At 34.0% G+C, this 13,438-nt stretch overlaps 2 protein-coding genes across 12 annotated transcripts in view; both read left to right on the top strand.

Annotated features, from left to right (window-relative positions):
• Window positions 1-13,438, top strand: part of LOC108726946 (longitudinals lacking protein, isoforms N/O/W/X/Y) — a 245,629-nt gene that overhangs the window by 143,547 nt on the left and 88,644 nt on the right. Inside the window, exons 7-9 of one of the 11 annotated variants that reach the window (XM_018454798.1) lie at window positions 300-431; window positions 2,519-2,766; window positions 3,993-4,243. The exons of 8 other annotated variants lie outside the window; for them this stretch is intronic. In XM_018454798.1, the coding sequence (XP_018310300.1) occupies window positions 300-431; window positions 2,519-2,766; window positions 3,993-4,025 (413 nt within the window). In that variant the 3' untranslated portion in view covers window positions 4,026-4,243. Of the gene's footprint in view, window positions 1-299; window positions 746-2,518; window positions 2,767-3,992; window positions 4,244-5,362; window positions 5,749-13,438 lie in introns of those variants that run through there. 2 more of the 11 variants (XM_018454797.1, XM_018454803.1) reach the window with 2 other exon arrangements.
• LOC108726948 (zinc finger protein 319-like) lies at window positions 8,033-9,852 on the top strand. The gene is made up of 2 exons (XM_018454807.1): window positions 8,033-8,194; window positions 8,737-9,852. The coding sequence occupies exon 2, from the start codon at window positions 8,739-8,741 to the stop codon at window positions 9,399-9,401; it is 663 nt and encodes a 220-aa protein (XP_018310309.1). The 5' UTR covers window positions 8,033-8,194; window positions 8,737-8,738; the 3' UTR covers window positions 9,402-9,852.

Here is a 13,438-nt window from a genome sequence, read left to right on the forward strand (position 1 = left end):
ATATATATATATTATTAAAATAAATGTAAAATAAATTTCTTTCCTGACCTTTCATTTTTCGTTCGATAATTAATGAAAATATTTAAAAAATGAGATGTATGTATCTATTTACGTACGTTTATCATTAAGAATTGTAATTACACATCATATCTCAGATATCTTATATATTTTATATAATTTATATCATGCACCAGTTGCTTTTTCGAGGCATTAACCAAACTGATGTCGCTTATGCGAATTTAAGCCTCGAGCCAATATCATTGACGTTGAACTTCATCTTTTCTCTTCTTGATTCGCAGGTACGACATATAGTCCGGCCAATTGGACAATACCCACTTTGCCATCGACGTCGCGAATCGCAATGTACACTAGACGCCTCCGTTCGATGTCCTCGAGCCAAGGCGGCATAATTGTCGGCGGAAAGGGTCCTCGTAAGTATCTCTGCAACGATTGCAGCCGGACGTTTGCTTTGAAGGCCTCCCTACTGCGGCATAAAGCGTACGAATGCAACAAGGATCGTCAATCTCAGGATGAGTATGATAATAAGGCGAGGAAGTCGAAGAAAAAGCACGTATGCATCAGGTGTAATCGCGTATATGCGTTTTTCACGTCGTTGTGGCGGCATCAGAAATATGAGTGTGGGGTAGAGCCGAAATTTGTCTGCCCTATGTGTAAAGGTCGATTTGCCCAGAAGAGCAATCTGGATCGTCACGTGCGATCGAAACATTAAAATTATAAATACTTTGACTTGTATTTGATGTTATGACTTTAGTATTAATGCGTTATAAATAATTGAATTTTTGTGATTTTTGGTGACTAATATACATTGATCGTCTTCATGATTGATGTAGTCTACACGGAAAGAACAGTTTTGCTGAAATATCTAAAAGTTTAGATAGATATCCGGGAAAAAATGTTATCAATATAAATGAACATATTTTATATAATTATATATAATTGTATATAAAACGTTATTTTTTAAATATAATTATATATAGTTTTATATAGATTTATATAATTATATATGATTATGTATGAAATATTTTTTCCCGGCTACAAATCTGAAAATAATTTTGTTGGATTATTAAAATAATTACGTAGAACGTTTAAACTGATTAGAATATCAAAACTGTTTGCAGTATCATGCTTTAAATTCCTATGTAATTATTTAGTAGTCCAATAAAATTATTTTCAAATGTGTCTAAATTTTTAAATATAATACTTCAGTAAAATCGTTTTTTTCCGTATACGTATCTTTTTCTTCTTTTATATTATTTTTCCTTATCCCAAATTTTAAAGAGAAGACCTAGTTTGTAAGAGCTTAGTAACACAATTGTTATGTTAGTTATATCTAATAAGTATTGAGCTATTAAAAAAATTATCTTGTTTTCTTAAACTCTTCTCTCTGATATTCTACACATACAGGTAATGGATGAAATTATGTATGATTTAAATTAAGAAGCGCCATAACGGTCAGAACGTTAAGATGTTGAACTATTGTAAATTCATTTAAATGAATTTACAATAGTTCAACATCTTAACGTTCTGACCGTTATGGTGCTTCTTAATTTAAAGCATTGTAGTTAACATTAGCAGTCTTTCAATCTTATTATTGTATGTATGATTTGTTCATATTTCCGTCAATTTTATGATATCGTTAATGTAACACATCGATATCACATTTGTGATTTACACTTTTTGCATTCAATCATGTTGTGTGTGTTACTTTTAATTTACTTGTGTGAAACTTGATTCGTAATACAGAATTTGCTGTAATTTTATTAGCATACAAAGCAAGAGATAATGGAAATAATGGTTTTGATAATTATGTCAAAATCAAATTGATATAATGTATCTAGTAATCATTTAAGTGTACGATACTATAGAATATTATCTTAATAATAGACTAAATCAGGCAAAATGAATTAAAATATTATTTTAGATAAAATATAAAATAAGTATGAAGACATTGTCCATCTAGAAATTAATATGGTACAGTTTGTGTTTCAAACCAAAGAAAAGACTTTACCAATATCATTACAGTTTCTTTGATTGCCAATCATTTGTATATAGTATTATATTAAATGTAATAAAGTAATAAAAATATATGTAAAAAGTAGTCAAATAAATTTAATCAACTAATAAAGGAGAAATGAGGTTCTTTATATAATAAGTTATCTGTTTCTCATTGTTTTATACGCAAGGAAAGAGAAACATTCTTTTACTTTGACAATTACGAGTGCGATTCATACATCCTTTATATACTCTTGATCTACTGTAACACGTGTTATAGTGTGCGTAATATTTGTGCGGTCGAAGGAATGTAATAAAGTGTTCGCGTGTGCGAAAAGTAACCGAACACCGAATTCGTGCATGCAATTGATTTTGTCCCACCGTTCTTCGAGGCGTCTATCCTGTCCAGTTTTATGGGCACGAGTCAACTTCAGTTACGTCAATCGTGTCACGGCGTTTCAGGTGTGAAGAAATACTCTAATATCGCTCTTTTTTTCGTTTGCAGGACTCGTGTATGGATTTCAGAAGCCGCAAGACGCAATAAGTACACCGTCGACACCGGTGATGCCAACGTGTCCGCAATGCGGGCGAACGTATAAGATGAAGCGCAACCTGAAGACCCACATGAAGTTCGAGTGTGGCGGCCAGAGAAACTTCCTGTGTCACTTGTGCCCATCTAAGTATACGCAGAATATTAGTCTGCGTCGTCATCTTTTACAAAGGCACAACCTTTACATGCCACCGAAGTTCTCGGTACCTAAGCGTATTTTTAACAAGCAGAATAAATAAAAATAAATAATTCGCTCAAGCAATAGGACTGATGTTTTTGATGGATGAATCGCAATGATTGCTAACTTATTTACAGTTCCTTCGGATGGAGTGAATACGTCTCGTGAATCTTCGATCTCTTGATCAATCATATACGATGAATAAAAAGATTTCGAACAATATACAATTTGATACATAATTATAAAGTAGGAAACGTATATACATATACATATTATATATAATAGCAAGAATGAGAGTAATGCGTTACTTGTAACGCTATTACCGTGTCATCGTTATTTTTTTATAGTAACGATTTGGTAATGACGTTACATTGTTTTTATAACGGTAACGATAACGCCAGGAAGAGTCACTTTTGAAAAATAACATTATCGTTACTCATTAAAAAAGATAACTCGTTACTTTACTCGATGCTCGTTATATATGACTAAAGTAATGAGTTATCTTTTTCAGTGAATAACGAGTTTCAAAAATGATTTTCTCAATTCTGACATCATTATTCTGACGTTACCATTATGAAAAATTGTAACATTATTATTGAATCGCTATTACAAAAAAGTTACGGTAATAGTGTTGCAAGTAACGCGTTACCATCCCTGTATAATAGTTTGAAGTTGATGAACATTTCTGTAAATTGTTTTCGTATAAATTTTTTATCTAAATATTTCTTATAACCGATCTTATCTTATTTTGTCTTATCTTTTTTATCTTATTTTATTTTAATTATTTTACTGCTTAATTTTATATGTACATATTTATTATCATAATTTATGTGCAAAGACGCAAATTTTGAAGACCAAAGAATGATTAACTGCCTCATCAGTAGAGCATTCACGTATTACAAAATATTGAACTTGTAATATGTAATATATTCCAGTTTAACAATACATGAATTGCCGAAATGAAATAAATAATTCATACGATTCTGAAAACAAAGATGAAATGTATAATAATATCTTGATTAATTGAGTTGATGGAAAAATTTGTTTCAAGAAATGCAATATATATATCTCATTTATAATAAATTTTTAATAGACGATCGTATACGATTTATCCCTTATTCTCTTCCCAGCTTGAAGGAAAGAAAATTCAGGCATCAGGTTTGCAGTCGGAAAATACGTGTTATTGGTGTTAACTCGAGAAACTTGTACTTGTCGCGCTTGATACACTAACCGATTATTCCTCTTTTACAGAGTTGCCGTCAGTTGTCACACGAAGCTTCGTAGATGAAACCTCCAAGAACAATGTAGTCTTCAATTGTCATCAATGTGGCAGAACGTATCAATCAAGACACAATTTAGTGAAACATCTGAGATTCGAATGTGGCGGGCAGAAACACTTCGCATGTTCGCTTTGTCCCTCTAGATATACCCAAAACGGCAAATTGCGACAACATATGCTGAATACCCATAATATTTTTGTGCCCCCATTACATTTTCGAAAGAAAAATTTACTTTCGGAAATTATGTTCGGATCTATATCGGCGAACAATTAGTCATCTTGATTTAATAATAAACGGGTATTGTTGCCCAATACAAATAATTTGCTAACCCTTAATTTCCTTTATCCTCGAATAAAAAAACGTTATCTCAGCTACGATGATTAGAAATTAATAAAATGCGACGAACTGAATTTTTTGTGAAGCTCGACGCATGGTGTGAAACAGAAACATAATAGTTGTAGAAAATTATTGATATCATTGACGTAGCCGATCAACGGCGCTATATTAGCAAGTTTTATTTTTGTAACAGGTTGATGCATCAGCAGCATGATTATTTTTTTTTAATAACCCCTTGATCTGTATTTTCTAGGTTATTACATCGGTTTTATTTTTTTCAAAATACAGAACCCTAACGAATTTTGACAAATAAAACTTGTTTGAATATATAGTTTGAAGAATTACACATAATATGTGAAAAATTTATTAGTTCTTTTTTGCGAAAATTTAAAAATATTCTGCGTACTTCAGTTTTAAGTATAGGATCTCAGATTTCTTTTTGCGCACAATTTTTTTTAAATATTTCTCATTTTATTTTTAAATTATACTAAACATTCTAAAAAGATATATGTCAAAAGTGGTACGATTATCTTCCTGAAAGAATTTATGGCTAATTTTTCCAAAACAGAAGTATAATTTAAATTTTAAAACACATTTGTCTTGCATTTAAATACATAAATTATGACTTCTTTTATGGAAAAATTAAATTGAATTATTTCAAGAATTTTATTTTGCTATGTATGTTTATGTCTATTTATTGTTATGTTATATGTTTTTCCAAAGGAAATAATTATAGGTAAAGTAATTATACGAAGTTAGAAATTATGGCCCACATCCTTAGAATAAAATGTAACAATTATGTAAGTATATCTTATTAATGGTAAATAGCGTGAGATATATTTCTTCAAGGCAAAGTATCTGTATTTGAGGTTAATACGATGTACCAGATTGTTCCATGGTCATCCACTGGGCTCCATAAATCACATAAAACAAGGAGAAGATCAGTGTGCGATTTTCGTTTTACGATTCTATATACTAATCAGGGTATGAACGTTATTTTTTCAGGTTTTTACGAGAGCTTCCATCCCCCAGACAATCCCGCGGTCTACGAACGAAAAGCTCACGTTGCGACGACGAAGATTGCCACAGTTAGAACGAATGCGAGGAATTCCGGTAACGAAGAAGATCTGGCTCTCCAATGTTCCGCTTGCGGGAAGAGGTACTCGCTAAAGCACAACTTGGCAAGACACGTGCGCTTTGAATGCGGCGGTCAACGAAGATTCTCCTGCCATCTGTGTCCGAACAAGTACACGCAAAACGTCAGTCTGCGTAGGCATCTGACGCATCATCACAACGTTGTGGTGCCCGTAAAGAAGAGATACAACAACCCGAGGAAGATGTACGATCAAATCATCTATCAATAAGAACGACGAGCAAGATAGTTTCATTGGAAGATGACGTTGAAGACTGAAAATCGAGAATTGGAAGACTTGTGCCAAAGATTCCAGAATCGTCGAATGAAGATAGACTAGACTTTAAACTCCGAAACTTGCACGTGAAAAACAACATGAAGAATGTTTTGTATAAGCCTTTCGGGCATTACTAGCCTCTAGTTTCGCATAGTTACCAAAGTTAATAAAATCTTGATCTTTATAAGTTGCACATAATAAATTATGTTGTAATATATGTTGTCACGTTTCAGTTTGATAAGACCAGATTTATAACACATAATATTAGTATGTTTTTTCTAATACGTTATATTACTTTTTTAGAATTTGTTTCGTTATTTATATGCATAGAGTACGAACTTTTCAGAAGAGTTTTATCTATGACAAATGCTTGTACGAAGAACGAATTAATGTTTCTGACATTGTTCCTACGATGAATGAATCGATATTTCGAGATTTGTTCATGTAGTAAGAATGAAAGTATATAAGATGATTTCAAGCGATTTGCCATTGATAAAATATTTTCGCTTTAAGTTTTTGCATGCTGATGTTACCAGACGGCCCAGAAAACGCTACGACGAGGAATCAATTGATATCGTGTTTAAATTTATCTTTGTTGATGTCTTAAGATGTTTTTATGAGAAACATAATGTCGTCATTGATCTCCCGCATTCGCGTCAATCTAGAATTTCACTTTGCCAAAACTCGATCGCTCGTCAATGTATCACACGCACACGGATGCATTCTCAGAGTAATATTTTCTTTCGTTTAGCAGGTTTCTCGAGGTCCCGCTTGAGCCGCTTCGCCTGTCGAAAATGTGGACGCGGCTACACGATGCTCTGCAATCTGCGCAGACATACGAGATGGGAGTGCGGCGGGAAACGCTATTTCCCGTGCGGCTACTGCTACAAAAGTTTCACTCAGAAAACGAGCCTTGAACGGCACTTGAAGGGAGTCCATAAAATCGACTTCGTCAATGAGATAGCATCTAATCTTATGTAGACTGTTTATCATTGTAATCCATCCTGGATCATGGCCCCTAAGAAATTAGAGAGATATGTGAGCGATCTCGTTTCAGTTTGAAATAATTCTTCGTTTAGTCCTTCCTTTCCCTTCCCTGATGGATGTTAATAGTTGAAGGTAGATTGAGCGGCTAGTCGTCGTTTTAAATATGCAATCGAGTTGTTCCGTCGATTGCCGATCGATCGAATGGTTTTATGAGCCGCGAATTTTTGACGACCACGCCGAACTCCTTTTCGTGTCTCTTCTCGAGAAGTCGAAACGTGATCTAGCGGGTTAGCGCGGATCAGGTCTCGATCGTTAAGACTCGCGTCTAACGATCTCGGTCAGCAAGGTGAATTCACGACTAACACCACTGTCATCTTCGTCTTCTTCCAGGTATAGTCTGGACGACCATTGAGCCGGGACCGCCCCGAAAGTCGCGACATGCGAATTACCTGAAGGATGAGGATCTCACCCTCAAGTGTCCCCAGTGTGGCCGGGGTTACAAGGTCAAACCGAGTCTGTCGAAGCATTTGAAGTACGAGTGCGGCGGTCGCAGGAACTTTGCCTGTGACCTATGCGGACGCAGTTTTACGCAGAACGTCAGTCTGCGCCGTCATCTTATGCAGAACCACAACTTTTATCAACCCCCGAGGAAGCAATGTGTCCGGAAGATCATCAAGTGAAGAGTTTGCCGTCCCGTTATTGAAGATCCATTTGTAGTAGAACGCATAGAATGCGCGACTATTCTGGGTAGAATTCGCTACGACATCTCTGTGAAGAATGACTCAAGTGGACACGCTTGTTTAATGACTGTACCACCTCCCGTGTCTTCCCGCGAAAATTATTTATAGCCTATCGCCGAAGATTTTAGCGCCCTTTAGAAGATTAAATAAAACTTGTAACACGTGTACACCTCGAACTACGCAATGATCTTATGCAAACCCGAAGATCATCACACGAAGAACATTATTACAACAGTATACCTTATACATGATCAACGCGATCCGATTCTTACAGGCTGGATTATAGAGCGTTAATAAAGTTTTAGATGCTGATAACACTTTGTGCCTAGATCCACAAATACACATTATCTATAGTAGCAAACGTAACAATAAATCAGTCTCAATGAGACGCCATAGTCGTTTGTTGCCTCCATGTTTTCCTACAATCTTCGCTCGATGCGGATGTACGTTATTTTCCATTGAAGATTAATTTTTTGAAGGAAACTTTCTATTGATTATATTTTATATTTTAAACGAATATTTTCTATTGATTTTTTGTAATGTTTATTATTTATAATTCTCGTAATCTATAAATAGTTTATTGAAACTTGCGCAGTATTTTTTATGCATTTAAAATCTTTATTATTATCACGGCGCACACGCTATTCTTAATTTTCTTCTCGGCGCCGTCCTATGCCGGGAACTTCGTATCGCTACTACATGTACGTATGTATTCAACAATTATTACTGGAATATACGTATACCATTCCTTCTGTTCTCTCCCGCTGTCCTTCATGATATTCGCAATTATTCACGAATGAAGTTGCGAAGTCGCGTGTTCTTTTAGTCGTTAATCTTTATTATTTAATTTCTTTCAAGCATTGTTAGACAATCCGATCGTCCTTTTTTTGAAAACCGTTTATACTTATTCTAATGTATTTCTCTTTTATCAATCTTATCAATTTTTTACCTCCTTTTCTATTATCGATTTGATAAACTTTTCGTCACTCGGGACTCAATATACTTAAATTTATTTATTGCAACAAACTAACAGCTACTTGTTTAATCACCGTCAATATTAATCTTTCGTCAAAATCCGCGATTTTTTTAACCTTTCAAATCTTTCGTATTCATCCCATTGTCCGTCTTCAAATATTTCCTTTCAAGGCATAATAAAGCTTTTATCTTTCCTTTTTTTTTTGCCTTCTCTGCCTAAACCCGATTCCACCACGATCTTCCTTAACATCGCTATTTTGATTTTCAGAAATGAAGTCTACATTTCTGACGCCGCCGATGTCACCTGCGGTCGCAATTGATCTCACCACTAACAATTCAGTTCATTTCAACACTGGTCTCCTTCCACTGCATCTGTCGTCCGCGTCTGTGCCTGTTGATCCTTCGATCGATCAAACGAGATATCGGACATCTGTGCTTGAAACGCAGAATTTCAACTGCAGGTCGCAAACCTACAAAGCCTACAAATGCCCCATTTGCAGAAAGGGCATGTCCAGCCAATACGCCCTGGTTCGCCATCGCAAAACTGTCTGCGGTAAAATCCGCAACATCACCGGCGAATTTAAGTGTCATTCTTGTAACAAGAAGTACGATTCTAAAGGAAGCTTGTCCCGTCATAAAAAATACGAATGTGATGTACCACCCCAGTTTTCCTGCATCTTCTGTAACGGCAGTTTCACCCAAAAATGCAGCCTGAGCAGGCATCTGAAAACACAACATGAGGAAGATAAAATTACCAACGATACCGTTGATGGATTTAAAGTACCAGCGATACCAAGCAACAATCTGCGTAAGCGCGATCGAAGAAAGCAGTGTATCCCGAGCATCGGAAATAATGCTTCTACATTTATTCTTGCCAAAAAATCCACAAATCGAGAAGAAGAAGAACGTGAGACGATCAATTGTGATAAATAATCAGAGACAAAATGATCATCAGTAGTTGCTGTCTTTTTTTTTATGAAGAACAAATCTCAAGAGAAATGAAAGTGAAAGATCAATCATCGTTTAAAAAATATATTGGACAAACGAGATCGAATAAAAAAGGCGTTACTTTAAAATAAGCAAAAGTTCCTTGAGAGAAAAAAGAACAAAATAAGCTTTAAAATCGATTAGGAATTGAATTTTTTCACTATTTAGGAAGAAAAAGTGATTTCTCCAAACAGTTTTGGAATACGAAGAGGTTCCTCATGAAGAAAGGTTTATTGTATTAAGCGTCCCATGTCATTACTAACCAGAGGATTTTCTCTTCAAATTATCCCGTTCGGATAATCTCGAGCGTGTTAGTTTTTAAGAAAAGTCGATAAGACTAGCTTTCAAACTTCTAAGAATATCTTTTTGTTCGGAACAAGAGTTCAGACTTAATTTAAAAAGGAAGAGTGCGAATTATTTGAATATTTTTCCTTCAAGTAAAAAATTTTTTTATTTTCTCTGCATGAAGAATATGTGTGCATTGCTGCTCAATTTTTAATACAAAATGCACGCATTATCTTCTTATATCAAAAATTCTGTTAATATCAATATATACAGGGTGTTTCTTAAATACCGCCCATTAACCATATAATGCTATTCCTGATAAAAAATTGAGTCGATAAGTATTATCGACTCAATTTTTTATCAGGAATAGCGCTATATGATTGGTGGGCAATATTTAAGAAATACCCTGTATATATTTTTTTGTATCATTGATTGGACTGTTATTAAATAGCCCAACAGTATAGGTTGTATAACATCATACATCTTTACCGTTTTTAATTAAATTTTACTCTGTATACATTTATACATATTATTTATACAGATACGAATTTCTTAGACAAAGGAAAATTATTTTGAAAGTAAATACGATGAAATATGTCATTAATAACATATTCCATGAAATTCTTGACTGTATAGTATATTAAAATTATTTTTATATTGAGTATTACCATTTATCATGTAATAAAAATTAGATAACTAAGATAACCAATAATCGATAATATAAAATATTTGTTTTGATTAGTTTCTAAATTTTATGTAATTTTGTATTTTTTAAATTCGATATTGTTTGACATTTTATGCAACATTGCGCAGTTTTAACAATTATAATGAAGTTTTAAGAAATTAAGATATTTTATTCATGTTTAACAATTAATACTTATTTTCTGATAAGTGTTAAGAAAATCATTTATATTTTTTAAAATTCAAATTTTCACATAAATTTTATAATTGTTGGTTACTGTATTTTTGACATCATAAGTTTATAATTTGCATTAAAATGGATGGCATTTGATCACACTCCGACAACTTTAAACTTTTTGTCTAGATCACGAACGAGACAAGTGATTTTTACAGATTCTGGTCGCTGAAAACGAATCCATAAATAAAATTGCTCTATTACGTCAAGTTTTTGAGAAAATTCATATTAAAAATGTTAAAAATGGCATTTTTGGATTTTTTGAGCTAAAATATCTCAAAAACGTGACGTGATAAAGCGATTTTATTTACGAATTTGTTTTCAGCGATAAAAAATCTAAAAAAGTCACCTATTTTGTTGGAGACTTTATGTAAGAAACAACAGTTATACTGAAAAGAGAGGGGTACTTAAATTCGTAGAAAAATATAACCCTTTAAGGACTGCTTATGCAATTTGAATAATCATTTGTATGTAATGGTTTGTGAGGTCACTCATTATGAATCTGAAATTGAAATTATCACATACAATTTGTTTAAACAATTATTATTTAAACAAAAATTTGATTTGGATGAAAATAATGGCACTATTGGAGTTTATAGGAAAAAATGCATAAGTAATGCATATTGCATTATTTTTCCGTCATGATTGTGTATAAAATTTTTTGATGCTCTATCGAATTATAAAAATCTGAACTCTTGGATTCGATCACGTTAAGTTGCAAATTATGTTTATGTAAGGTAATATTTAAGACTGTTCACGATCATCTTTGAGCGTTATAATGATACTCTGGAAAGAGCTGGTAAAGGAAGAAGAAATTAGCGACACGCTAGAAAAAAAAAACGAGAATTAGTGCCGTAATATTTGGAAACTGTTTTATGTGCTCATCTCTTGAAAAGTGTCTTATAGTGTTTGTGATGTGAACATCGATAATATATTGCAGCATAGTGCACAATTATACTTTGTTATTAATTTTTCAGAGTGTTGTTAGAGCGAGAATATCACGTGTTTGTTAGTATCTGCCTGTAGATGTTTGACGTTACGTTTTGCCCGCTTTCCCGTGTTATGCGTTTGACACGGAATACGCTTTGAGTAACTTTGAAGTGCGAAGCGCGAATCTCATTGTCAATTCGTAATGACGGTTAGTAGCTTTCTCGTCATACATGCTGCTATTACAGGTTTTGCGTGAAAGTAGGCTGTAAGATTCTTCTTACATCTCTAACTCGAGTATCTCGGTACTTTAACGTATTAATTGCTCGGGACAGTTTTTCCTCACTACTTATTTACTATACTGGCACAACGGAAGGGATTTAGACTAAGATAATACACAATGGTGCACTTAAAAATGTTTTTCAGTGACATACGAGCGTTACGATTCCAATCAAATTCGCTAAGGGGTTTCGGGCGGTGTATAATTGTTAAATAAAATTGCGAAAAAGGGTAAACGCATGTTTACCTTATTTGAGACTGCTAAATTTAATTTTTGTACATCTGCGAATAGAAAATTATTGGTCATATTTGTGCGTTTCGGCTGTGAAGATTATTATTAAAAATTGTTGGTATTTTAATTTTCTTTTAAATAAAATAAAATTTAAGGGAATTTTATTCTAATTGATACGTCGTGTTTAGATATTAAAATAGGCGATAGAAACAGAAGAAGAAAAAAGATAGAAGAGGTAAATACAAAAACATTCGTAAGACCATCGTCGCGTCTGCATATGAATCTGAATTTGTGGAACGTTCGTTTGTATTGATCGATACGTTATAAAAATAGATATATATATATATATATTATATATATACACGTTACGATCATATGTATATCTTGCGATACAAAGGGAGTACAACTTATAACAAAATTTTGTTGTTCTGTAAAATGTTACTTATGCATAATAAAAACATACGATTTACACACGCCCTGCTGTTTTATTATGTCTCCGGCTGGCTCGCAATTGCGACTGGGCATAGTTGCTATACAACGTTCCACGAGCTACACTCTTCAGGGAAATATCTTCGATCTTTCCACGTTCTTCAGAGCATAATTTCTTCATATGCATCTCAAATTCGTCGGACAATGTGCAGTCAATGTGCAGAGAGGGAATCCGTTCGTTTGTGTAATTTCTTGAATGCTGTGAATACATCTCTCAAAGTGTTGGAAAAGGTGACACATCTCTCTCCAAGTTCCTCTTCTCTCTCTTTGAATTCGAAAATTATGCCGATGAGCGACATGCTATCGTTGTCTGCTATGTACAGGGTGTTTCATGTCGCGTTTTGAGATATGAAACGCATCGAAGACAAAATTAAATAGAGAGAAGCGTTACAATTTTGAGAATCATAAGATTGAATTTAGCTTTTTCAAATCGATGTCTCTTTCCTACTCATATATTTTTTTTAATCTTTAAAGTTCTATGCAGTATTTGACATTTTTCTTTTTACTACGTTTGATCAGTCGAAGAATTCTCTTGGTGTGAATGGATGAGGTGTGAATGGATGAGGTAATGAGTCGATGTTCATGATTTGGAAGGATTATCAAGTTTAGTCGATGATACAGCAGAAGCAGCACGATTATAATCCAATCTTATTCTCTTTGTTCCACGAACGCTTATTATTAATTAGTATGCTTACATAAGATTCTGATCGTGTTTCAGCCAAGCGGCGATTCTTCTGCGACGGATTGCCGCGTGACATCTGGAGACAGTGCAAGGATGAGCTGCGGTGCCTCAAATGTATGAAACGGTACAGTGATTGGCGCAGCCTACGGAAGCACATGAACTTCTTCTGTCAG

This window comes from Mycetomoellerius zeteki, unplaced genomic scaffold, assembly GCF_001594055.1.
Source record: "Mycetomoellerius zeteki isolate Tzet28-1 unplaced genomic scaffold, Tzet1.0 scaffold458, whole genome shotgun sequence".
Classification (NCBI taxonomy): Eukaryota; Metazoa; Arthropoda; class Insecta; order Hymenoptera; family Formicidae; genus Mycetomoellerius; species Mycetomoellerius zeteki.